The sequence below is a fragment of the Cavia porcellus genome, unplaced genomic scaffold (genome assembly GCF_034190915.1).
Source record: "Cavia porcellus strain 051 isolate PalLab524CR breed Dunkin Hartley unplaced genomic scaffold, mCavPor4.1 scaffold_8, whole genome shotgun sequence".
Classification (NCBI taxonomy): Eukaryota; Metazoa; Chordata; class Mammalia; order Rodentia; family Caviidae; genus Cavia; species Cavia porcellus.
Genome location: NW_026947491.1, coordinates 68,135,064 through 68,161,351, shown reverse-complemented (window position 1 = coordinate 68,161,351; position 26,288 = coordinate 68,135,064). Strand labels below are relative to the sequence as shown.

At 36.1% G+C, this 26,288-nt stretch overlaps 1 protein-coding gene across 4 annotated transcripts in view; it reads left to right on the top strand.

Annotated features, from left to right (window-relative positions):
* Nap1l1 (nucleosome assembly protein 1 like 1) overlaps positions 1-24,387 on the top strand; it is a 38,462-nt gene extending 14,075 nt beyond the window's left edge. Inside the window, exons 1-16 of one of the 4 annotated variants that reach the window (XM_063255169.1) lie at positions 904-1,047; positions 2,987-3,027; positions 6,513-6,598; positions 7,916-8,018; positions 14,288-14,429; positions 14,663-14,743; positions 15,949-16,077; positions 17,106-17,177; positions 18,429-18,568; positions 18,917-19,062; positions 19,165-19,184; positions 21,169-21,291; positions 22,018-22,047; positions 22,550-22,600; positions 23,591-23,662; positions 24,269-24,387. In XM_063255169.1, the coding sequence (XP_063111239.1) occupies positions 3,011-3,027; positions 6,513-6,598; positions 7,916-8,018; positions 14,288-14,429; positions 14,663-14,743; positions 15,949-16,077; positions 17,106-17,177; positions 18,429-18,568; positions 18,917-19,062; positions 19,165-19,184; positions 21,169-21,291; positions 22,018-22,047; positions 22,550-22,600; positions 23,591-23,626 (1,176 nt within the window). In that variant the 5' untranslated portion in view covers positions 904-1,047; positions 2,987-3,010 and the 3' untranslated portion in view covers positions 23,627-23,662; positions 24,269-24,387. Of the gene's footprint in view, positions 1-903; positions 1,048-2,986; positions 3,028-6,512; positions 6,599-7,915; positions 8,019-14,287; positions 14,430-14,662; positions 14,744-15,948; positions 16,078-17,105; positions 17,178-18,428; positions 18,569-18,916; positions 19,063-19,164; positions 19,185-21,168; positions 21,292-22,017; positions 22,048-22,271; positions 22,368-22,549; positions 22,601-23,590; positions 23,663-24,268 lie in introns of those variants that run through there. The other 3 variants (XM_063255172.1, XM_063255170.1, XM_063255173.1) reach the window with 3 other exon arrangements.
* The last annotated feature ends 1,901 nt before the right edge of the window (positions 24,388-26,288 follow it).

Genomic DNA, 26,288 nt, shown 5'->3' with positions numbered 1-26,288 from the left:
ATTTGCCACTTTTAAAATAATATGCATTATATAATGTCAATTTTGCCCTCAGGGGTTAAAATTTAGAAAATAGAATTGGAAGAGGGGGAGATAAGAAATAAGGTTGGAGGACCAAGAGGGAATCATTCGAACTTTGGGTAACTAGTGTAGAAGACTGGAGGGAAAGAGTGAAGGAAGAGTTGAGAACAGAACAGAGTCACAGGGAGGCTGAAAGCACGTTCACACTTATAAGAACAAGGTCAAACAATGAAGGAGAAACAAAGAAAACCAAAAATTGAAACAGATGTGAGAAGGGAGGGAGAAGAGAGAAAGGAGGGAGAAGACACGCCCCCGCCCCCCCCCCCCCCAAAGCACCTGCCTGATGAGCACAAGTGACTTCAATTCCCGGTTTAAAAAAAAAAAGCTAGGTGAGGTGGCTCATGCCTGTAATCCCAGCACTGGGAGGCTGAGGTAGGAAGACCATTGTGAGTTCTAGGCCAGTCTGGGCTACGAAGTGAGTTTGAGACCAGTCTGAACTGCAAAATAAGACCCTGTCTCAAAAAGACCAAAAAAAAAAAAAAAGTCCACTAATTGGTTTGTCTCTGCCTTCGCTGGCAGACAAGATGCAGAGACAGAGTCCCACCAAGCCAGCAGTAGTTTTTATGGCAGAGTAGTGGGTAATCTCAGCCTGCACTTTGTGTGGGAGGCCCGTCAGTCGCGTTCGGCTCCCGGCCTTCCCGCGCCTTCTGAGGTGTTAACCCCGCTGGAGCCACCAGGGGGAGCCACCAGGGGGAGCCACTAGCGGGAGCCACTAGGCGGAGCAGCCGCAGTTCTGGGTTCCCGCCTCAGGCTGCGCGTCTCGTCTCCAAGATGGCTGCAGGCCCGTGGTTCCCTCCCGAGGAAAGAGCGAGACTCTGGCAGACCCCGCGAGTGAGCATCGCGCTTCACATCCGCTGCTCGCTGCCATCGCCAGGCCTCCCCCCGGAGGCCCCTGGAGTCGCCGGCCGCCGCCGGGAGCCTGCGCGGCGGGACCCTGCGTTTGCAGGGCCGAACCCCACCTCAGGAGCGGTGAGTCCCGGGGAGGAGGTGCCGCCTTGGACGCAGTGTCTCGCTTTACTTCTCAGTGGGCTTCCCCTTGGCTCAGAGCACCCTGGCCCAGGGCTCCCTCTGGCCTTCCTCTCGGGCTGATTCCGGCCTCCGGAGGGGAATCCCGGAGCCGCTTTGTCCTCCGCCTCGTGCGCCGCCATCTTGGCGCGTGAGGCTTTTCGGTCCGCAGAATGTTGAAGCCTCGTATTGTGGGTCTGGGGCCCGCCTGGGCCCGGGAGCCGGACCCGGGAGCGCTCTGACCTGAGCAGGTGTGCGAGTGAGACGAGGCCCTGCCGCCTCGGCCCGCCCGCCCGCCCGCCCTCGGGGTTTGCAGAAGGCCTCTTGGGGAACGTGTGTGTGGTGGTCAAAAATAGTGAATGTTAGAAAGGGCGTAACAGTAAAGCATATGGCGAAGGCTGGTGGGGTGTGTGTTAACTGTAATACAAGTGTGTGGGGGCTTTCTGAGACAGGCCCCGCCTGCCGGCCGCCCATCCCCCGCCTCGGCTCGCTCTGCTCTGCAGCCGGCCTGCCTCGGCCTCCCGGCTTTGTGGTAAGAAGTTTGAAAACTTATGTACGGCGGGGTTTTTGAGGCAGGGTCTTGCTTTGTGTGGAGCCCAGGCTGGCCGTGAACGCCCGGGACCCCCGCAGGCCCCAGTGTTGGCCTAGAGGTGGCCGCCCTCCGCCGACAGGTTGAGGCCGTCCGCCTTGGGCACCTGTGTGCGTGTCTCTGTGGAGGCCTCTCACGTCTCTGGCCGGTTACTCCGCAGAAAAGCACAGCGCTGGGCGCTGCATTGACAGGGGCCCGGCGAGTGCGTGGCCACAGAGGCTTCGCTGGGTCTCGGAGCCCGCCTCGCGCTTTTCGCCTTCGCTTTCTCTTTCCCTTTCGGTTTCATTTTTCTTTCCCTTTCATTTTCGCTTTTCCTTCCCGTTCATTTTCGTTTCTTTCGCTTTCCCTTTCGCTTTCTCTCGCCTTCCCTTTCGCTTTCGCTTTCTTTCTCTTTTTTTTCTTCCCCCCCTTTTGGTTTGGACAGGATCTTATATAGCTCAAACCAGCCTTAAACTCAGTCTATATCATCCTCCTGCCACAACTTCCCAGGTTCTGGGGTTCATGTATGTGCTGCCACACCTGGTGTAAAGTCTTTTGTTTTTGTCAAGTAGTACGTATGTTAGTACATGAGTAATACTTTTTGTAAGATTGTGTGGGTTCAGTTCCAAAGATTAAAAACTTGATTTAATATGGTGTATTATATTTTAGCTTGGGTTAGAATTTTTTTTTTTTGTCTGTTATTGAAGCGTTCAACAATTTTTCTACTTGATTATACCACGTTTACCTTAGGTTTTGTTTTCTTAAAAGCAGTAAGTTTTAGTCTTTTGATGGGAAGGAATTTAGTGGAGAGGCTCTGATCTCCTAAGGTGTTTTCACAATGTACCAACATCCTAGAGGAGGCCTAGCAGTGGCAGTGGTGGTCGTTTATCAGTGATGTGTGACATAAGGTACACTTGAAGAGAAGATAAGGAAGGCATACTTAGCTGACATAGGTTGAGACTCAGAACTTAATAAATATAGTGAAGTATAAGGGACTGACATGATGAAAGAATTACTATGCCCAGGGACATAATAAAGTCTAGTAGGTCATAGATTTTAAGTTTTGATAAATTAATATGTTTAAAACGAAGTGAATTTGTTCTGAGATGCTAAGAAACCTAAAAAAATTTTGAAAGACTACTTAGTGTTGCTTTTGCACAATCAAGGGAATTTTTGATTCTTACGATTTTATAAGTCTTCATTTGCTATGTTAAAAAAGCCTCGTGTAACTAGCTTGCTTTAAGCAGCTTTTCTGAAATTCTTTTTGGTAGATAGTGAGGTCTTTTGTATGTTGCATGATTTTTTTTTTTTAAATGTTGATGTTTCTCTCCGTAGGTATCTGGAGTTCGTCAGCACATCATGGCAGACATTGATAAGTAAGTAACAGATTGATTTGTCATTTCTTTTTCAGAAATTCGACATAACTTTGTGCTGTGGTGTAATTAATAGCAGTACAAATTATGTTATGAAAATGTGTGGTATGATGACTACTGCTTGGTTCCTGTTACCGATGAAGTTAGGTAAAGTGTCCCAAACCTGTAATGTGTATATTATCAGCAATATAGATAGGTAAATCATTTGTCAATGTTTTCCCTTAGGAATGTGGTGATTGTATTAAACAGATCATAAATATTTATGTTTCTTAAATTTTCTGTTTGAATTGTAATGAGTTATACATGCAAGATGCATATAAAATCTGAGTAGAGTTTGAACATAACAAAAGTACTTATGTACAAGTTAATTAGAACATTACTGTTAGAAGCTCTTTGTGCTCCTTCTTGATTGCATTCTCCATCTTTTAGCTTTTCATCTGCAGAGGTATATGCACTAACTTTTTGTCTAAATTTATTTTTCTGCTTTTCTCATCAGTTCTTAATGTTCTTTTGATGATCTGATAGCACAAACTTAGCTGTGTAAATCTCTATTACTACTCTTTGTCAAAGGTTTGAAGATAGGACAATGAAAGACAAAAGAAATTACCTGGATCATAATCTGTCAAGGGCCCGAACTAGAAGTGTTAATTGGGCACCGTGTGATGTAACTTTTTAATGTATTGAGAACATTCATTCTGGTAAACACAGGTTTAATTAAGTTGTGTAGTCGGTTGCCAATGTAGATGGATGTCTTGGAGAAATGTGATTGAAGAGAATGGGATGAGCTGCATCCTGTTTAGTTTCACAGTAGTCCGCCACCTCAATAGGTTAAGGCAGAGTACTTGGAATTGAGGAGGATGATAGGACTGATTATTCATAGCTGTTGAGGGATCAAGGTCTGGAGGTGGGGGCTCAGAAAAGTTTGTCGAAAGTAATTTTATTCAGTATATCCAAGTATAGATGAGAATTTGGGCCAGTAGTCTCATGCATGCATGCAGTCTTTGGCAAAAAATAGGAGATAACTTGACAGTTTAGTGATAACCAGTTTCAAAGTAGGTCATATTACTCTAATCTGGATTGCTTAATCTTGATATAAAGTTGTCTTTGTTGAACTACTTTACTGTCTGCCTGGGGTTTCCTTTTTGTTTCTCCTGAGTTTGATGTGCTCTGTATTCTTTCTTCTTCCTGCCTTCTTAGAGTACAAAGGCAGTAAATTATTTGTGTGTGATACGATTGAAAATGACTACTGTTTTATGCTTGATAATTTGGAAATAAAGTTCTAAGGCAGAAAGTATTTTTCTTCAGAGTTTTGAAGGCACTTTCCTTTGTCACTTTACTTCCACTGTTGCTTTTAAGTTCAAAGTCGTAATTCTTAATTTATATGTAACCTTACCTTTTTCATATTTTTATTGCTTTACTCTTTCTATTCAGAGCTGAGGAAACCTCCATTTTTAGGTTGTTTTAAAATAATGTGTAGTTTTACTTTTGAGAATTTTTTTGTTCTTCCTGTTTTTACAGCATCCTGTTCTAGTTTCATGATGGCAATAGCTTTTTTTCTAGATATTTCATCTTTATAGAATCTGTCTGCTCTTAAATTTTTCTTTCCACTATTTATTTTCATCTCAGTAGCTTTCCTTTCATGTGAGGTAATTTTTGGTCATTCTCACTAAGATTGAGGTTATGTTGAGTGGTTAGGGTAGGGACTGTTTAGAAATGTGATTGGAAAATTTGAGGGTTGGGTAGGTAAACCTATTACTTTGGGTCTTTGGGTAGGGTCATCAGAGTGTGCTTTTGTTGATGTTTTTCTGAAGTGATCACGTTCCTCAGTGAGTAGTGTTTGGGTATAGGACTAGCTTCTAGTGTTGAAGGAGGTGAAGAGAAGGGCAGGAAGGGAGGGTCTATACATTCTGCTGTGTACACAGCCTGTCATTATGTTAGGTACTTTGTAAATTGTGTCTAGTCCCTCAGTGATAGTCCTGAATCTTAACTATTTATAGAGAAGAAACTACTATTTTTGCTAGGGTTTGAGAGAGGCTCTGAGTATTAAACTGGGTAGCAGCTTTTCTCTGGTTCTCCCTATTTTCAGCTATCTTCAGCCCTAGTTACAGAAGTGTTGATGTCATCAGTTCTTGGCCCTGAAGATTGGTTGGGCTCATCCTCAGCTTTTTCCCACTGCTAGCTTATATTTCACTGCTATTTTCCAGCTTTCTAAGTTTTGCTGCACTTGTCTTTCTCTGTTTGTCTGTTTTAAAAGATTGTGGGAGGATTAAACACATTTGTGCAGCCCTTATTTTTGAAAACTTAGGAAACAGGTAAATTGGTTGTTACAGCTTGATTTTTCCCTCTTAATTTTGGATGCCTGTTAGCTGTAGGACAGTGAGAGAAAAGAGATGGTTAAACCAAGTCAGTAAACTTTTAAGTGTTTGAAAGTAAATATTTTAGGCATTTAAGGGTCTTGTAACTAACTGCACAACTCTGCAGATACAGGATGTGGGAAAGCAGCAGTAGGCTAAACATAAATGTATTTACTGTGTTCCAGTAAAAATTTTATTTACAAAAATAGAGGTGCGCTGAGTTGGCCATATGCATCATTTGTGGGTATCTACTGGCCTCAAACTTCTGATTTTCCTACAACAGCCTCTAGAGTGCTGGAACTAATTACAGGCATGTGGCATGACACCTGGTGTCCCTTTCTTGATGGCTAGACATAAATGTTCATGTACCAAACATAATTTTTGTGATTCTTTTAAGATATTAGTGAGAAGGATGCTATTTTATTTTCTACCTTTTTAATTGCACCATTTTCCTGGCTTTTCCAAGCAAGAAGTAGACTGCATTCTTTACCATCTCTTCTGTGAAATAAAGAAAAATCCAGAGATGGTGCAGCCTGGTCTTACTCATCAGAGATACAGATCCTTGTTTTCCTGACTCCTTCATCTGTGGTGTGGTAGCATACAGTCTCTAGAGTACTCCATCATATGGGCTGTTGGAGCTGCAGTCATCACATCCATATTCTAGATGGAGGAAGGGTGAGAGCACAAACAAAGAGGTTTTGTAAAATTATCTGCCGTTCTGCAAGAATTGTTCCTCAAAGTTCTACTTCTTAAAAAAAAAATCTGTCAAAAAAAGACACAATTACATTTGGCTACAAAGTGGGCTAGGAAAGTCAGACAGTTGGAGATACTAAGAAGGAACTAGCAGTTGCTAAGAGGGAAGACTGGAGTTAGTAGATCTTATATCAAAAGTGACATCACATTTCCCCAAAAACCTGTCAGTTCACATTTTTAAACCTTGATGTATAAACTTCATATTTGCCTAGATGCTTTTAAATGAAAATTTTAGTACTTGTTTACATATGAAGTTAGAAAATGAATTGCCTTTTGAATTTCTTGTCATCTTTGAAAGAAGCATTATTTTAAAAATTAAGTTTTTCTATATATTTTTTGGTAATTGGTACATTTGAATGGTGTGATGCTATGATATTGTAGCAAAGAACAGTCTGAACTTGATCAAGATTTGGATGATGTTGAAGAAATAGAAGAAGAAGAAACTGGTGAAGAAACAAAAATCAAAGGTATTATTTTAAATTACTTCAGGAGCCAGTGGTTGCTGGCATGTTTTCTAGATGAGAGTTAGAAGTACCATTTCTTCTGGATCTTTGTTCTTTATCTGCTTGCTCATATCTCCAGGTTAGTAACTGTGCGTGTGTGTGTGTGTGTGCGTGTGTGTGTGTGCGTGTGTGTGTGCGTGTGAGAGAGTGTGTGTTTAGTGTGAGAAAGAAGGGAGGAAGATGTGGATATGACTCATCAAAAGTCACTGAATCCTCATTTACTGGGGTGATAAGGCATAGCTGTATCTTAAACAGCTATTTTATCTTAATTTAGAAATGTTTCAGGTGGTGGGAATGGAGGGTTGAATGTTTAATGTATAGAAAATATGAGGTATGTATGTCTTTTAAAAATGCATTCTTTCAAAAAATTATGTACATAGGCAAAGGAATTCAAAATTCACTTCAACAGGTACTTTTGCAAGGGAGTAGTGATGGTGATGAGGAATTGTACTATGTTAGGTTACAGCTTATAGATCTGGGTAAAGAATATTGAAACACCAGATGACTTTTCATTGTTAAGTTGGATGGAAGTCATTTCTAAGACTTACAAATTTATAGCTTTAATCCTTAATTGTTAACATGAGACGAATGGCCAACGGGTGGCAATTATTGATGTTTCTGATGGCTCAGTAATAATTACAGGTGTCTGACATCTAGTAATTGAGAGAAGTAGTAAATTATCCTTCAAGAACATAATGTGGAAAATCAGTGTTAACTATGTAATAATCTATTGATAAAGATGATAGCAACATGATTGTTTTGCATGAACCTAGCTTATATTTGGGTAGAATTTAAAAACAGTATGTTTTGGCTTTAGTTACAGCCTTTGCGTCAATTATTACCTTTTTTGTTTACATACAAGTACACTACATAGACATCAAAACAAACATAAGTGTCTGCATCAGTCTCCATCTTTGTCCCAGCTTAAATTACTGCTCATTTGCAGTTTTCAGATACATGTTGTCTGCCTTCTAAGGATTATCAAGTATCATAGATAGGCATCTACATGAAGCTTTGAGCTTCCCCAAAGTGTAAGGTGGGTGAAACACAAGAGGAAGAATATTATTGTTCATTGTAATTGTGGAAGTAGTCTCCACAAATGTTGAGATCATTAGAAATTTGAACTTTTCCTGGACATGGGTTTTCCTAGAGTGTATTTTCTTTAGTCACTGCCTGTTTCTGCTCTTTATGCAGGCATTTTATGGGCCAGCTAGGAAAACTTTATGAAAAACATTTTCATAAAAGCCTTTCGATGCCCTTTTATTTATTTTTTTTTTAAAGCGCGTCAGCTGACTGTTCAGATGATGCAAAATCCTCAGATTCTTGCAGCCCTTCAAGAAAGACTTGATGGTCTGGTAGACACACCAACAGGATACATTGAAAGGTACATGTCTTCTTTTCCATCCTTCTAATTTATCTTGCGGTAATCAACATTGCAGGTATATCTGTTTTTAAAATACATCTAAGATTTTTGTGTGTAATAGTGGAAAGTTAATGTCTGTTGGTATAGGCTTACTGGCTTTGGAAGTTTCCTTGACTGCTACGCTGTATCTAGAGTTGGTGTTTTAAAAGTTTGATTCAGGTTCTCAAGTGCACCAATCTTAACCATTTCTCCAATGTTTGTAGTTTATTAGAAATGCACAGAATTAGAAGAAATACGGATTCATTTCATTTGTGACAAATAGTTGAGAGCCTGAATATCTTGTTCAGCCTACAACTCTGCTCTCTGATTTTTAAGATCCATTCGCATTAGATTCGGATTTAGGTATCTACTACTGTCTATGTGTATCTCTATTTACTAGCTTCTTAATGTTACCTGGTTCTCTGGTATGTGTTCTATTACTTGCTTTTCCTTTGATGGGCTCCATCAGCACATACTGTATTGTGGGAATTCTTGTGTATCCTCTTGTACATTTTAGTGGGATCATTGCTAGTTATGTAGGGTAATCTAGTAAGGGTGGGCACATTTATATCTTCTGATTTCTGCTGAATTTTGGGTTTCTTTCCATAAAGTTTGTGAGACTTGGGTATCCCATTTGTACCTTTTGTCCATTATCTAATTAAGATTGCTGCGTCTTTCATAATAGTTTGTAGAAATTTTTAGGTATTCTGGTTACCATTCCGTTATCATCAGGTTTAGATTTGTAAGTGATATTTTGTTCCATTTCTGCTAACTTCATCCATGGACTCCCACATCCCATCCATTAAACAGAAATCCTTATCTTTTATGTTAGCACAATTTTTTGCTTGTGACTTGTGCTTTGAAATTATTAGGAAGTCTTTCCTAGTTCTAGTTCTGCATTGCCTGCTTAGTTTAATAGTAATTTTACCATTCACAGTTAGGACTTTGATCTCTGTAGAGTCTACCTTTGTATTTGGTGTAAACATCCAGTTTCTCCTCCCACTTCACTTTTTAGTGAACTAGTTTTTTAAACAGTGTTAATCCATTTCCCTACTTATTTCTGTACTGACTTTATTGCATATTAAACACTTGCATTTGTCTCATACCATTTTTCTGTTTCATTTGTCTTTTTGCTTTTGTCATTGTCATTTAGTTACTATGACTTTGTGTGCTGTGTCTTAGTACCTGGCAAAACAAGTTGCTTGCTTCCATGTTTCCCCACTCTCGGCCACAGTGTTTGTGTTTCACTCATCTTTTATCCATTCTTTTGTCACTGTCACACAATTCTAAGGCTTAAGTGTGCTTTATGATCCAGCAGGAAAAGTTGGCTTCATTCCTCCCTTTCTCCTCCACAAATTAATTTGAAGGTTGATCTAACCAGACCCGTGTCCCACATACATTTAAATTTATCAGCGTTCTCAAATATTTTTAAAGCTGTAAAATTTGGTAGGAATTAAACTGCTTCTGTAAATTGACAGATAAATATATATTGTTAATATTGTCTCACCCATGTACTTTATATCATGTCTTTTATAATTTCACTGTTTTCATAATGTATTGGTTACATTCATTTGCATATAATTGAAATGTGTTGCTGTTGCGAATAGTAATTTTTAGTTATGTTTTAAGGTCAGCTATTTGTGATATACAGTGAAAGTGCTGTAGTTTTTTTTTTTTTTTGTGAGTTCATCTTGATTCCAGTAACTTTGATAAAGTTTATTGTAATTTGTTTTGTCTATACCCTAAAGAGTGTATATACTAAAAAGTATGTATTTTTAATATTATCTCATGCATATATTTTATATTTTGTCTTTTATAATGTCACTGCTTTCATAATGCATTGGTTACATTCATTTTTATATAATTGAGATGTGTTACTGTTGTGAGTAGTAATTTTTAATTGTGTTTTTTGGTTAGCTATTTGTGGATACACAGTGGAGTGCCGTTGATTTTTTTTTTTTTTTTTAATAAGTTGATATTGATTCCAGTAACTTTGATGAATTCATTGTAGTTATTTGTTTTGTCTACACCCTGAAGAGCTTATTTGCAAATAATATACTTGTTTCAGTTCTAATCCTCCGTATTGTTTTAGGCTACGTTTTTCTGTCCTTAAAGCATTGGCCAGGACTTTCAGCACTGTGCTGAACATTAGCAATAAAGATAGATAACTTTGTTTTATTTCCAGTCATTGGAAATGGCAATAAACTCACCTATTAAATTCAGTGACTCTTGTTTTTCATATTTTGGTGCTGGATATACCCAGGATCTTGGCACAGCTGCCTTCCCATCCCCACCCGGGGTGGTTTTACCAAAGGGATTGAACCAAGGGACTGTCAAGCTACATCCCAGCTCTTGTTTTAAAAGGGGTCTTCCTAAATTGCCCAGGCTGACATCCAACTTTCAACACCCTGAATAGCTGGGATTGTGGGCGTGAGCTACCATAAGTAACCATTTTTTATATTACTCTAAATACTTCGGAATTTTATCATAGTAATCTTTCAAGGGATAAACTAGTCTTGCCTTTTTTGGAGTAAATTTAATTATGTGTTGTTACATTGTTGAGTGCTTAGTTTGAGTCCTCAGTCATTAGTGACAAACGTGTGCATGTGTGTATATGTGTGTGCATAAACTTTGAGGGAGTGTACTAATGAAGTCAAAATTTCAACTGCACAGTGAAACAGATGTACTATTCTCCCCCACACCCATTTTTCTGCAGCAACTTGGATGAGATAGAAATGAGAATTCCAGAAAATGTACTTGGGCTTTTGGAGTTTAGGGATTAGAGCTTCTGGAGGGGTTGTGGGCATCTATCTATCTATCTTTGGTCTTTTTGAAATGAGGTTTCCCTATGTGGTTATTTAAGTTCTGTCAGCCTTGGAGTGTTGTTTCTTTTTGTTTTGGGGTTTGGGTTTTGTATATATTTTGTCTGGGTTTTGATGTATTTACTGCTAAAGTATGTACTTTATCTGGGCTCTAAATATACTTCCTGAGTTTTAGAAAAATGAATTATTTTCCCTTTCATAATTTGTATTCTGCATTTCAGTCTTGGTAGTTGCCTTGATCTTACTGTTTCTTGGAACCCTCATTCTGCTTTTAATTGCCTTTTTTGTATTTTTGTTAATGCTACTCATTGATTTCTGACTTTATTGTTGTGTAGCTCAGTGGTAGGATGCTTGCCTAGTACGCACCAGGCCCTGAACCTTACTTATTTAGGTTTGCTTTGTTCCTCTTCCTTTTACTTGGTTCATTAATAACTTTTTGTTTAATCTGGGTCCTTTGTAGCCTTAGTACTCAGTTTTTGTGTCCTATAAATGTTGGGTATGATGATACATAAACATATAGATTAATAGCTCTAAGTTCATTATATTTTTCAGGTTCTCTCATATTTATTCTGATATAAATACTGAGATTAATTATTCAAGTTTATTATATTTTTCAGCTTCTCTTCTGCTAATTGTTTTATCTAAGTTTCTGCCAAGGATAGTATCTCCAATTAGTCTGTTTCTCCCTGTAATCTTCTCAGTGAGATTATACATTTTAAAGCGGTATTATTCAGTCTGCTCTGTTACACTGACATGTCCTTCTTAGTATTTTTGGCTCTTGTCCCCTACACTTTTTTTTAATACTAAGATAGCCACCTGAGTTCTCTTTTCTTTATTAAAAACCTAGTATATATTTTTGACCCTGTGTCTTTTAATAGGATTATTTGCTTCTTTATTAGTTAAAATTTACCCTTCTTGAAAGTTGTACTTTATCTTTCCTTCATTTTTAATTTATTGTCCTTTATCTCCCTCCTTCTTTTCTTCTGTTTCCCATTGTGTAGACAGTCTCCTGCTGCTTTCAAAGTTAATGCAGTTTTTAGTTAACATAGTAACCTAATCCTAAATGAATTCAATCCTATTGACTTATTATATTTATCAGCATCTGAACTGGTTTATTTTTTCTGGTTATTTTTTTCTCTTCAACATAATAATGAAATATTTACTAACCTATTTGACCACATATACTGTATCTTATATTTATACAAAGTTTCCTGTATTTTTATATGAAATTGTTTTTAATGAATGTAATATCTGTGGCCACTGCCTGTGAAGCCTGATCATATTTTTATCTCACTTTCACATCTGAATAATAATTCTGCCTATAAAATTTGTAGATTGAGTTCTTAAAAATCTTAATGTTTTTCTCCTGTGCAGTTTCTTTTTCTCTGTTTCCTTTTCCTTTGTAAAGTTATTTGCATTCTTCCACTGAACATCTAACATTTGTCTTGGATATTAATTAATATCATTACTAAAAATTTTTCCTGAGAGAAATTATTCTCATTTCTTAGGCTGTTTATTCTGTTATTCAGCTGTTGCCACTTTTGTCATTCATGTCAGAGCTTTTCTGTTTTCTTTCAGCCTGACTTGGGAGAACTTTTAAACCTCAAACTTTTACTTCAACTAAATTTTTGTTTTTTTTTTAAATCGGTACCGGGGATTGAACTCATGACTGCGTGCTTGCAAGGCAGGTGCTTACTCCACTGAGCTAAATCCCAACCCAACGCCCTTTTAACTAAATTTTATAATTTGGTTATTTTCGTAATGGTATTTTCATGTTGCATACCCACTTTATTTTAGATTTCTTGTAATGTCTTTTTCATCTTTGTAGTATTGTTTTAATGATGTGATGTTAACAATTCAGATTGTTTATAGAAATTGTATTAGTCAAGTGTCTAGTTTAAGAAGCGGGATAAGATGAGCCTAACTAAATAGGACACCAGTCTCCTGAGACTCAAAAGCTGACAATTCAAGGCAGTTATTGTGGTTTTCTTTGTTGCCAGTTAGAGTGGGATTCTTTTTTGATTGTCTAATCCATTATACCTAACTTGGATGGGATGGGAGAAGGATAACTTTCATGAATTCTGCATGAACTCAGGGATTGGGCTCTTGGGAAGGGGGACAAGAACAGTTGTTTTCTCAACAAGACCAGAATTTTAAAAGTTTTTTTTATAAAAATTGTTCTCCTGGACCTGTTTTTACTGTCACCTACTGTAGCTATCCTGTCCCCTGGTTTTATTCAAATGCTGCTTTGTGTGTGTGTGTGTGTGTGTGTGTGTGTGTGTGTGTGTGTGTAGGGGGAGTGGACGAGACAGTTGTTTTCTTCTTGGTTTTGAAGTTGTTAGGGTTAATTTTGGGATGGGAGAGAAAATGGTTTTTAACTTTAAGAGACAGTTGAAAAAATTGAAGTGTTTTTGTATTTGTAGTAATCTTACTGAAGTGCTAAGAAAGAGGATTGCTTGACTTGCAGAAGTCTGTAGCAGGAGATTTTAGTGTATGTTCTGGGTATACTACATAGATTCCCTGACATTATATTAGGTGAATTATTTTAGAGTGAGCATTTTTTCAGGGTGGTAGAGGGGTTCATCATTTTCAAGCGATTTCTTCATAACCTAAATGTGCCTTTTTTTTTCCTGGTGATTTTTGAGACAAGGGTTTTACTGTGCAGTTCAGGCTGGCCTCAAACTTGCAGTGGTCCTTCCAAGTGTTGGGATTACAGGCATGTGGTACCATACCCTGCCCTTTAAGTGTGTAATATTAAAAAAAATGCCCCATTGTATATCATATGACATTTGTACTTCTATAAAAGGTCTATGTGATTTTTTTTTTTTTTTGCTACCAGGGATTGAACTTGACCTCATGCTTGCCAGGCAAGCACATGTGCTGCTGAGCTAAAATCCTTGTCCCAATTTATATGACTTTTAAGTAACATTTATTGAGATAACAAATTTGTGTCCCCTCTTCATAATATATTTTTATTTTATGTAATTTCAAATACCAGGTTAGACTAAGATAGAAAGTAATGATATATTGTTCTTTTTTCTCCAAAATACATATGCTTCTGTCTAGTACAGGTGAGATATAAGTTTTAAAAAATTGAAACAATCACAATCTCAGTTAAAATAGTCATGATACACTAGGTTGCATGTTAGAGTTGAAGTGTTATCAATAATAAGTTCAGCACTGAACTTGATTACATGTAGAGGTTAGGGTTGACTAAAATTTGTTTTATGGATTTACTTGATTAAATTTCTGCTTCTGATCTATTTTACAAAATCAAATTTCTATCAATCTTGAATCACTTTAAATGTACCTTTTCCTTCAAGTAGGAAGCTTATTCACTCACATTGATGCTTCCATTTCAGTATGAGTAAAGAAGTGTGACTGGTGTTTATTACTGTGAGGCTATATAACTGGTTTCTAACCTTTCAGCTTGCCTAGGGTAGTTAAAAGAAGAGTGAATGCTCTCAAAAACCTTCAAGTTAAATGTGCACAGATAGAAGCTAAATTCTATGAGGAAGTTCATGATCTTGAAAGGAAGTATGCGGTTCTCTATCAGCCTCTATTCGATAAGGTAATACTCTTTACTATTTTATCTAAAGTTCTAGGAGACAATCTTGGAAGTACAAACTTACAGCTGGTTTAATACTACTAAAGTGGGTATTAGAAGTACGTAGGGAAACTGCCAAGAATAACAGTCATTGTTTTGGTATCCATTAATTAAATCTGTCAGAGTTCTTAATGAGAAATTCCTGATGTTAAGGTTGGATTCTAGTGTTTTTATGCAGACTTTTATTATTATTTTAGCGATTTGAGATCATTAATGCAATTTATGAACCCACGGAAGAAGAATGTGAATGGAAACCAGATGAGGAAGATGAAATTTCGGTTAGTATCAAGTTTATCTTTGTGTATTTTTAGATGACAGTGTCTTAAATTGTTTGAAATGTTAGCATTTGTTGATGATGAGGTACAGTATTTTATAATCAGTGATGTTTTTATAGCTAGAAAATGGTCTCTTTGTTTTAATGCTGCTGTTTGTACCTGATCATTTTTTTAAGTTTTTATAATATTTCAAATTCATACATGCAGATTTTTCTTTTAAAATAACAGGCAAAGTATTGTTGCCATTTTTCAAGTGAATGGAGACTTTCCACCAGTGAATGTCAGCTGTGACACATATCCGGTGCTGTTAAATAACTTTTTTCCTAGCATTTCTATTCTAATACTTGAAGAATGTAATATTTTGATGGAGTACATTTCAGGGTGACACATTAGATCAGTGATGGCAAAACTATGGCATGTGTGCCACATTGGGCGGCTTGTAGCATTGAAAGCTCTGACAGGTTCACCATCCCCACACTGGACAACATTTTACTTTTCCTGGTTGCTATGTTTTAAAGTGCTCTTTTTTATGCTTTTCTTTATAAAATGTTTTTCTTTCTTTTTTTTTTTTTTTTTTTTTGGTACGTTTTGAGGCAGGGTCTTACTGTGCAGTCCAGGCTGACCTTGAGCTCAACTTTATAACTCAGGCTGGTCTCAAACTTGCAGCGATTCTCCTTCCTCAGCCTCCCAAGTGCTGGGATTGTGCGTCACCATGCCCAGTTTTAAAATGTGTTTTCTATATTCTTCTTGATCCCAGTAGTCTTTTTGGGAGGGATATAGTAGCAGGAAGCTTTTGTTGTTTTGTTTTTTTGGGGGGGGTGGTACTAGGGATTGAATTTAGAGGAATTACTATTTTACCACCTCAATCCCTCAACCCCCCGCCCCCTTTGGAGGAGGCTCTAAATTGCTTAGGCTGGGCTCAAACTTCCTTCCTGCCTCAGCTCCCCATAATACTGGCATTAGGGGATGTGCCACCATGCCTGGCCTCGCAGCGATTTTAACGGAATAAAAGTTTGGAATGGATAATAGTAGTCTTTACACAAACCAAAACTTCTTTCTATAACTAGAAAATTATAATTGGTGCTTGTAGGTGTATTTATTTTTTTATGCTTACGGCACTGTTTGTAAGTTAAGGAGACATTTTTTTAAAAAAGTTTGTCAGGGGATTTAGTATAGATATTCTGTAATATATCCTGTTGTTTATCAAGGAGGAGATGAAAGAAAAGGCCAAAATTGAAGATGAGAAAAAAGATGAAGAAAAAGAAGATCCTAAAGGAATTCCTGAATTTTGGTTGACTGTTTTTAAGAATGTTGATTTGCTCAGTGACATGGTTCAGGTAATTTTATTAATAAAAACACCAATTGACCCGAAAGGAAAGCCTTTGAAATTTAAATGTGTGTGACTGTTTCAGTGTTGATCTTTTTAAAATTATTGTTATTTTTTGACATAGCATAATGTGTAGAAAGGAAGCACTGCTTGCTTTTTTGTTTTCTTTCTTTCTTTTTTTTTTTGAGACAGCATCTCACTGTGTAGTTGAGGTAGGCCTCGAACTCATGGTGATCATCCTGGTGGGAGTATAGGCATGTGCTGTTATGCCTGGCAGCTTTTTTGCTCTTTGTTTACAATCCAATCAACTACAGTTCATTTTTTAAAATTAGATGATGAAATAGTTTCATTGGTAGTTGATTGATGGTTTCTCATAAGCAAGTGCATTGTGTTTGGATTGCTTAATATGGAGGTGGGATGGGGAGAGAGAGTCTTTTTAGCTGGCTGAAATTTGCATTTTAAAAAGGGTACTGTGAAGATATGTAACAATTACATTGCTCTCTTGCCTCTTCAGCGTTTCTTGAACCGCTACCATTTTTGTACTTGTTGCCCTGTCTTGTGATTGCTGGAAAAGAAATAATCTCAATGTAGTGACTGCTTATTACCTTTCTACCTTAGCAAAGTAGAAAAGGGAAAAGGCAATAGTTGTTGTCAAGAAATATTAAAGCAGTCATGTCCTGTATTTTGTTTTTTGGTCTTTGAGACAGGGTCTCACTATGCAGTTCAGGCTGGCCTTAAGCTCACTTTGTAGCCCAGGCTGATGTTGAACTTGAAACAAGTCCCTCCTGCTTTTCAGCCTCCCGAGTTCTGGGGTTACAGGCGTAAGTCACCATGCCTGGCTGTTCTTTTATTTTTTTAGACCTTCAGTTTGTATAAGGATATAGTTATCTGTTTAGCCTATTTTTATGTAGCAGTAGCATTAAAAACTAGTATCAATGTGAGCTGTAATATGGACAGTAAATTTTAAGGTTAATTAGTTTGTAAAAGATACTGTGTCTAGTATTTGTTTAGTAACAACATTATTTATTAATCTTTAAGGAACATGATGAACCTATTCTGAAGCATTTGAAGGACATTAAAGTGAAATTCTCAGATGCTGGCCAGCCTATGGTAAAAACAACAAACAACTTTGAAATATTTATAATTTCATAGTAAATAAATGACATGAAAGTGTTTTTGTTTGTTTTTGGTTGTTGTCTTTTTTTTTTTTTTTTTTTAAAGACAGGGTTTCATTGTGTAGTTCAGGCTGGTTTTGAACTATGTAGCCCAGATTGGCTGAAAACTCACAGCTATCTTCCTGCCTCACAGCCTCCTGAGGGCTGGGATTACACAAGTGTGCGCCCCCACACCCATTGATTCTGGATTGAAGTAGATTTTAAAATGGCAACACGCCATGCATGGTGGTATACTGTATAATCCCAGCACTTAAGAGGTTGAGCTGGGAGGATTGCCAGGCCAGCCTGAACTACATAGTGAGACTTGGTCTCAAACAAAACAGATAAAACAAAAAGACAACACAACATGAATAACTAGCTACATAGCCTGTATTAGAAGGCATATATCTGACAGTTACATAAGAAATTATGGTAGAGATCTCACTCTACCAGGAGAAAAAATCAGCTAACAACCTCCTAAAAACTAACTATTTATGGTAACCATGAGCAAACTACTACAGAAATAGGCTATAGATTTCTATGGTTGAACTTCTCTGTATCAAGTTCATATTCTGGTTTCATATTTAAAAATCTTGACCTTTCTGTTCTCTTAAGTGAAATAAATCTCCCACAGATGTGTAAATACCACATTATTTCTCTGATATGAGAAGTTAAAAGTATAAGGACCAAAATGTATAATAGATACTATGAAATAGTAAGATGTTTAAATGGGGAGAGGAACAAAGAAGGGGAGGGGAAAATGAAGTAAGGGAAGAGTTAAAAACAAAGGGAAAAATGGCAGCAAAGCTTTTGTAAATGGGAGGGGGGTTTGAGGGAGGGTTGGGGTGGAAGAATGGGGAAACAAGTTATATCATGTACACAGCTTTAAAATGTGATTTTTTTTTTTTAAAGGCATATCAAACATGTACCAATAAAATCTGATTGGAAACCCTCCCTGCCCCCAAGCCTCCTTTGTGGGGGAGATGGGAAAGAAGAGGGACTTGGTCAGTTTAGGTGTATTCAGTCTAAATGATAGTTGTAAATTGAATCTAAATTCAGTTTAATTTGTGCCTCATTTTGCTATTTTTAACATGACAATGATTTTTCTTACATTAGGAATTCTTTATGTTGTAAAAGTCACAGGTTAAACTATGAATGCATTGCAATTTATGATGTAATATACTAATTTTTACACTTTTTCAAAAAGAGTTTTATCTTAGAATTTCACTTTGAACCCAATGAGTATTTCACAAATGAAGTGTTGACAAAGACGTATAGGATGAGGTCTGAACCAGATGATTCTGATCCCTTTTCGTTTGATGGACCTGAAATCATGGGCTGTGCAGGGTGAGTTGATTTTAGTACTTTAACAAAACACATGTCTTTTTTGTTATAGTACTTCTGTTTCATGATACTTGTGTTTCATTGCGTGTTGTTGCTGCATTATAGTTTACTGTCAAGCATTTCGGTAAAAATGTGCCTTTTGCCTTCAATTTTAATGTGCATTATATTTCTGTAAAAGAGCACATTAACTTTAAAAAGTTTGGTTTAAAAATACAGTTTTTCCAATTGTACTGTGACAAAATGTTTGAGCCAATTCTTCTCAAAAAACTTGGAAGTTGAAATTACACCACTACTAAAAGTGTAGTAATTGAAAGTGGTAATTGTGATAAAATTTTTTTTCTGTTTTGCAAGGTGCCAGATAGATTGGAAAAAAGGAAAGAATGTCACTTTGAAAACTATTAAAAAGAAGCAGAAACATAAGGGACGTGGGACAGTTCGTACTGTGACTAAAACAGTTTCCAATGATTCATTCTTTAATTTTTTTGCTCCTCCTGAAGGTAAGCTGTTTTAGTTTGGTCATTGTTGGTTGTTTTACTATGAAACTTCATTGAATTTCTTCCTCATTTGAATTTATTTTTTTTTTTTTTTCAATTTTACAGTTCCCGAGAGTGGAGATCTGGTAAGTAGTTTACAGAGTTGTTTGCTGTGTGTGAAATTGAAACAGTGCTCAAAAGTAGAGTGGGATGGTTTCTGCTAGCATTGTTTAGAAAGGTTTTGTTGATACTATGCTATCGATTGAATTTGGGGCCTTTTGTGTACTATGTGAGGATTCTCCATCCTGCTTCTAGCATATGTTCTGAGGCCTGCAATGCATGGGGTAGATCTTTATAGGTCTGAAAAAAGTGTTCATTCTAGGTGATGATGATGTCTCTACTGAGAAGCACTGATACGAAAATATTAAATATTTTCTAGTCAAACAGTGTATCACATTATTTATACTAGTTAATGACCTCTGAGCCCCAGGGTTAGAACTCTGCTGTCTTTGTTCAGTGAAGATAGGGTACCATACTGTGGCCATATTTGTTCCTCTATGTGGCATATAGACAACTGTGAAATGTTTCTGTTCTTGCCATACATTCTGGAGTGAGGAAAAATTTCAAAGAAGTCTACAACAGACAAGCCTGGCATGTTTTGAATTTGTTTTCTTGTCGGCCATAGTTTTTCATGAACTGTGTTCAGTTTTACAAGTATATGAAATTAGATAATGTGTTACTTTGAGTACTTTTAAATTGGAATAAAGTTGGCTAAAGCTTACACTAGATTTCCAAAAAGACTAGTAGTGTCTGGAAAGAGTATTAACTGGGCTAATTCAGAATGTCTTCTTATTAAACAAACTATGGAAATACACAGCAGTGTGTAGATTTCAGGTTGCAGACTACTAAGGAGGACTAAGATGGAGCATCACACAATTTTCATATCAGTAGATTTGCTGAAGTTTGTATTCAGGGGCATTTTTGAAATTTATTATTAGCAGGGCGTGGTGGCACATGCGTGTAATCCCAACAATCAGGAGGCTGAGACAAATGACCAAGACTGTATAATGAATTTAAGGCCAGCCTGGACTTGTGAGACCCTGTCTCAAAAAGACAGAACAAAAAATTTACTACTAAAAATTGATTGTGGCAGAAAATCTTGTAAGTTATACATAGAAAGCCTTCATTTGTGATTAGAATTCCTTAATAATCTTAAACATACACACCCATTTTAATAAGTTCTGTTTAGTCATGTAGGTTATATTGATGACTAATTTTATATAATTCATGAATCTGTATTCACTCGTCAGTAGCAGAATTTAAATGGGATTTTGGGATGGAGGATTGTAGCACAGGCTGGCCTCAAACTCAGTGATCCTTCTGTATCAGCCTCTCAAGTGCTGGGAATACAGGTGTACACTCAGCTACTTAAACGGAATTTAAAACTTCCTTTGAATAATACAGAATTCCATGCTGTGCTTCACCATTAAATAGAAATCCTAGACTGGCTTAGTCAATTAATTGTATTTATCGCTAGAACTTCTTTGGCATTAAATGGATTTACAACTATACCTAACTATTTGCCTCCTGCCTACTGTGGTCTCTTATGTTCTATTGACTGCATTCTTAATGTTACTTACAAAAGCCTGAGGTTTTTTGTTAGTTTGTTTTTGTATTCCGTTTTCAGAGGAAATTGTCATTATGTAATCAAGTTACATTCAGATTTTACTACTTCAGCCTCTCCAAAAAACTAAGCAATAGTCTTAATTATTTAGGCGGTCAAAGGGGTTAGTTCCAGTGCCTCCATGCATTCTGTGCAAAGACTGTACCATTAGCTACGTATTTGGCCCTTATTTTACTTACTGCTGCTAACTTCATATAAAGCTAACAGATTTAGATGACTATTTGATGTACATGAGTATATGGTAATTTTAAATTGACATTGAGGTTTCATTTTTGTAGTGCTGGGGATGGGACCCAGGGGTATAGAGATACTGGGCAGGTGCCATGCACTGAACTGCATCCCTGGCCCGAGTTTCTTCACCATAACATAAACATAGATGCCTTACATATTTCAGATCACAGTTATTTTCAAATTGTGTGCTTGTACTTTTCCTTTAAAAAAAATAGGATGATGATGCTGAAGCTATCCTTGCTGCAGACTTTGAAATTGGTCACTTTTTACGTGAGCGTATAATCCCAAGATCAGTATTATATTTTACTGGAGAAGCTATCGAAGATGATGATGATGATGTGAGTAAATCTGAATCCTGCAATAAAACAGTTTGGTGAGGGTTTGATATTTTCAAAAGGAAATAGGTTGATAGCCAGGATTAATAAACAGATTGAATTTTTAAACAGTAATAGAACTAGAAAACTGTAAAATCAGGCCAGTTAGTGATACTCTTAGGTATCTTCTCTGATCTCTTCAGTATCTTTGGATTTATCCATTTTTTCCCCCCCTGCGAGTAGGAAGATTATTTTGAGTTAGTGGACCTTATAGGTGTAGTTACTGTTACTAGAGCCCTATATTGGATTTGGCCACATAAAATACAAGTAGGACTTTTTTGCTACTTAATATTTATTAAGTGGCATAGAATTTTCATCAAAGGTTATATTACATGATTGAGGTAAAATGAGGCTGCTCTTAGAAGCTTCAGATGTGTACAAGCTTTCTGTGTTTTCACAGAAGTACAAGTCATTAATACACTAATAGTTGCCTGATCATACTTTATCCACATAATTAATTTTATGAGGTTATAGATAATAGTACTGAGTTACTTCCTACAGCTACTATGTGCTGTGTACCTTATAATCAGTCACTTGAGTTTCCCCCTTTTGATTTGTTTTCACTTTTTAGATTTAAATGTTTAGTTTACATACTGCTGTGCAGTGAGAACTAAGTGTTTAAAAGGATGAGTTTTATTCATGCTGTTCTCAGTGTTGTATTCATTCACATTTGTCTTGTTTTCTCTTCAGTATGATGAAGAAGGTGAAGAAGCAGATGAGGTAATGTTTACCAAATGAGCAAATAATTGTGTTTAACACTTTTGAGAAGCAAATTGAATGGCTTGTGTATTCTTTTGCTATAATCATTGTGATTTGGGATAAATTTTGGAAATTAAGACTAGAATTCTACAGCCAAACAATGTATGTATAAGGTTTCAATAAATAAATTGTAAAACTCAGCAACATTTTTTTTTTTTATTTCAAATAATTTTGTTCTGCTGCAGGGTTATCAGCTCTTTGAAGAAGTCAAAAGCTGCAGTAAACTTTTTCAACATTGGCTGCAGTAAAGATTTTCAATAAAAACTATCTGGATGTCTCAAGTTGTGTTGGGAAATTTTTCATATTAGAAACTTGCAAATTAAGTTGTATTATCACCAAGCTCTGTAATTATGGGAAATTTGTTGATCTATAGAGTAAATTGTATTGAATTTTCCCTACATTATGAGCCATGTTTTTCCTGCTGTATACCTACTTCATGGTTGCATTTTGAACTTTAATATAGGAAGGGGAAGAAGAAGGAGATGAGGAAAATGATCCAGACTATGACCCGAAGGTGAGCAAAATTAGCGCTGTTTTTTGTTAAATTCAAGGCAGGCTATAGTAAAAATACAGTTTTGTTTTTCCTCCATTACAGTTAAAACCTCCCCACTTTTCTAGTTATTTCTTGCATTTTGAACAATATGCAAATTTTAGCGCACTTACCTTGAGAAACTTTTTTTTTTTTTAAATGATACTGTGGATTGAACTCACAACCTTGCACTTGTCAGGTAGGCGCTTATGCCGCTGAGCTAAATCCCCGGACTGAAACATTGGTTTTTGACTTTGTATTTGTCATCGTTTTTGACCAATTGAACCCTTCTTTTGTAGCATATTATTTTGGGCTTTTTATCCCACTGCAGTTTTTCAGTGTTAAAAATTTATTAGTGATGGTAATAATCAGGGTTGGTAAAGGTATTTACTTCCCACAAAATACATAATAAATGACCAATGTATTGTATAAGACTCACTTTGTGAAACTAATTGCATCTTGTTTGTAAGTTGGCGGCTTACCTTACTCAGTGCTGTAAAATTTCTAAAAGATAGAACCTAAGTGACATTATATAACAGAATGACAAGTCAAATAGTATGATAGTTGTGAATTAATCCTAACAATTATAAAAATGATGTATATTAGGATCTTTGAAGATATTCAGGCAACAAAATTGAATTGAATGAAATTAGTTCAATAAATTAAATGAAATTGGTGTCTGAAGACAAAAAGGCAGCATAATTATAATTTATAAAATGATTACCAAGTTATTTTGTTTTAAGATTATTATATGGTGGAGATAGTTGTGCAATGTGAAATTTAGGCTTTATTATAGCATTTTATTGACTTTGTAAAACTCGAGTAAATGATTTGCCATCATCTTTCTATGTTATTTCTTTAATTAGGTACAAATTTTGACAGAAGTGAGATATTGTGGTAATTAAAGATAGTTACTATTGAGAAGTACATCAAAGCAGGTAGCAGTTAGATTGACTTCTTGTTTTCCTTTAACAGAAGGATCAAAACCCAGCAGAGTGCAAGCAGCAGTGAAGCAGGATGTTTGTGGCCTTGAGGATAACCTGCACTGTAATAGCCTAAACACAACTATCATTTACTTACAGCCTTATGTTTTTGTATTTTCTTGGTAGACTCAGTAATTTTTTTTAAAGGAATTGATACTTTGAAGACCAATTTGTTCTAACTAGCATTTTAACTATAGTTTTACTGTCAGATATATTGAATGCACAGATTCTCTAAAGCATGTTCATTCATTGCTGCAATTTGGTTCTTTGCATCATATAATTATTGGAATATAACTGTGAAAATTTATTTTTTTTTCCTGAAGAACCAAAATAGTTTTCCTGCAAGTAGTAGAGTGGGTTTAAGTCGCTTGCATAATTATGCTCTTCATTTTTTATTACAGAAATGCAGTGACTTAATACTAAGACAATTCATCATTAAAGAAAAAAAAATAAACCCTTGGTTAAGAATTTCCAGTAAGACCAAATCTGTTAGGTTATTAATGGAGTTCTATATTTTAGGTGACAGTTAATTATAAGGAAAGCCTACCTTAAATGGTTAGTTATCACAGGGAGGTGAATACAACCTAGAATTTTTAAAAGTTAACTGATAATCTTTTAGTGTACCTCTAAATTCAGCATCTATTAACTAAGCATCTTTTCTTTGTGGTAGGATCTACCTTCTGCTTTCCTGGGAAGGATGACATTACATCATTTGATGAGCCTTTTTCATGTTTTTTTGGTTGTTTGTTTGCTTGTTTTTGCAGTCTAAAATAAAAATATTAAATACAATTTTAGTTCTCACAAGATAATGTCTTAATTTTGTACTAATTCAGGTTAGAAGAAGTTAAACTTCGATCAGTGATAGTCGTACCCAGTTTAACATATTTAAGGAAAAGGAGCCAACTTGGGAGATATGATCAGCAAGTGAGAAACAAAAAGTAAAAATCCTCTAAATGATAACACATTTTTTAAAATAAGGAAAGTTCAGTTTCATTTTTTTGGATTAGAACTAGAGAGAGCCCTAAGCCCCTATGGTCTGTTCTGATCCTTATTGCTTACATATGTCATTTACCCATGTTTCTGTTTACTATGTATTAAAATTGGTAGTACTGTTTACTTAACTACCTCAGAGATGTGTTAAGGTATAATACATTAAATTTCACGAACTGTTTCTCAGTCTCATTTAAAATTTCAGAAATTTGGACCTGTTTGTACCACAGTGTGATATTCAGAATTTTATTTCACATCAAGCTTTGATAATTAAACTGGAAATTGAAGTTTAAACACCCCTTTTGTGGATCTGGCGAAATAACACTCAGATTTCATGTGGCTGCTATTGTAGTGAAAATGAATGGGATGGACTTTTTTTAAGTCCAAGGATTTTTTTCTTCAGATATTCCAGATGACCATATTATAGTAAATACCATAGAGATTATGGGCCTAAAGTGGTAATGTGACCATTTTGGGGAGGGGAACGCCATTAAGTTTGAGACTTCATAGCCACATTTAAAATACCTCAGGCTAATTACTGTTAATTTGGGGGATGAACTTATTTTTGATAGTGAGAATGGAGTAATTCAAGAGGAAGGTCTATAGAGTTTCTGCTGTTCATAAAATTACATTGAGTTGATATGTTTTTACAGGTAATAGTTTTCTTTTTGAAAATTTATTATTAAACACTTAAAATGTGAACCATATGTGTTTGAACTATACTTCTTGAGAGTTTTTAACTAACTACTGGAAATCCTTAACTAATCACAGTAGTTTTTTTCTTTTTCTCCAGAATGATTTTGGTTAGACATTCTGTGTTATTATTTTTGGGTAACCATATTTCATCTAAACACAGCCTTTTCTGATCTTTAAAATTTTAATCTAAAGATAGAATCCCATTTTTAATTAAAGAAGTAACAAAGTCATTTTTTTTATTCTTTTAGGAAATAGCTATTGCCAAAGTAAAGAGGTAGATACAATATTTCATCTTGTTACATAATGGGGATGTGATTTGCAAATTGTTTTCTTGATAAAATTTTGAGTTTCAAGGGATAACAGTGTTCATTTATGCCATTTCTTCATTCCAAGACGGTTCTATTCCATTTTAGAATTTTGAAATATGTAATTGAAATCCTTAAATAAAATTTGGATTTAATTTTATAAAATACACTGGTGATATTTTTATTTTTTTTTTAAGATTCAAGTGTATACCACTGTTTTTGAGATTGAAGAGTGGAGGTATCTAAAAACAGGCTATTTGGTGCTTGGGCCACTATGACCTGTAAATCTGTATAATTAAGAGAACAGCCACCTCATCCCTCATAAGTAGAGTTCTTTGAAAGGAATGCTGAAGGTTTTTCTTAGTTATCTACATTTTTGAAACATGTCAGTTTCTTTACATTGTCCAGTTTTAGCTTCCACTGACCTTATTCCCTGACTTATCAAAAAGATCTCATTTTTCTTTTTAGAAATGATGAAAGTCCCATATAGTTCATGCTTAACAAAAGTAATTTAAGACTTTATATGGTAAGAGCACAGAACAGTTCCATGTATTGTCTAGTTCTTCAAAAAATTTTTTTCTAGTTGTTTAAAGTACAGTTAAATCTGTAATTTCTTAAAATTCTTTTATATAATTCACTGAATTAGTACTGTTACTGTTTTACATGTGAAAATAATTACGTGGAATTGGTGAGTTGATA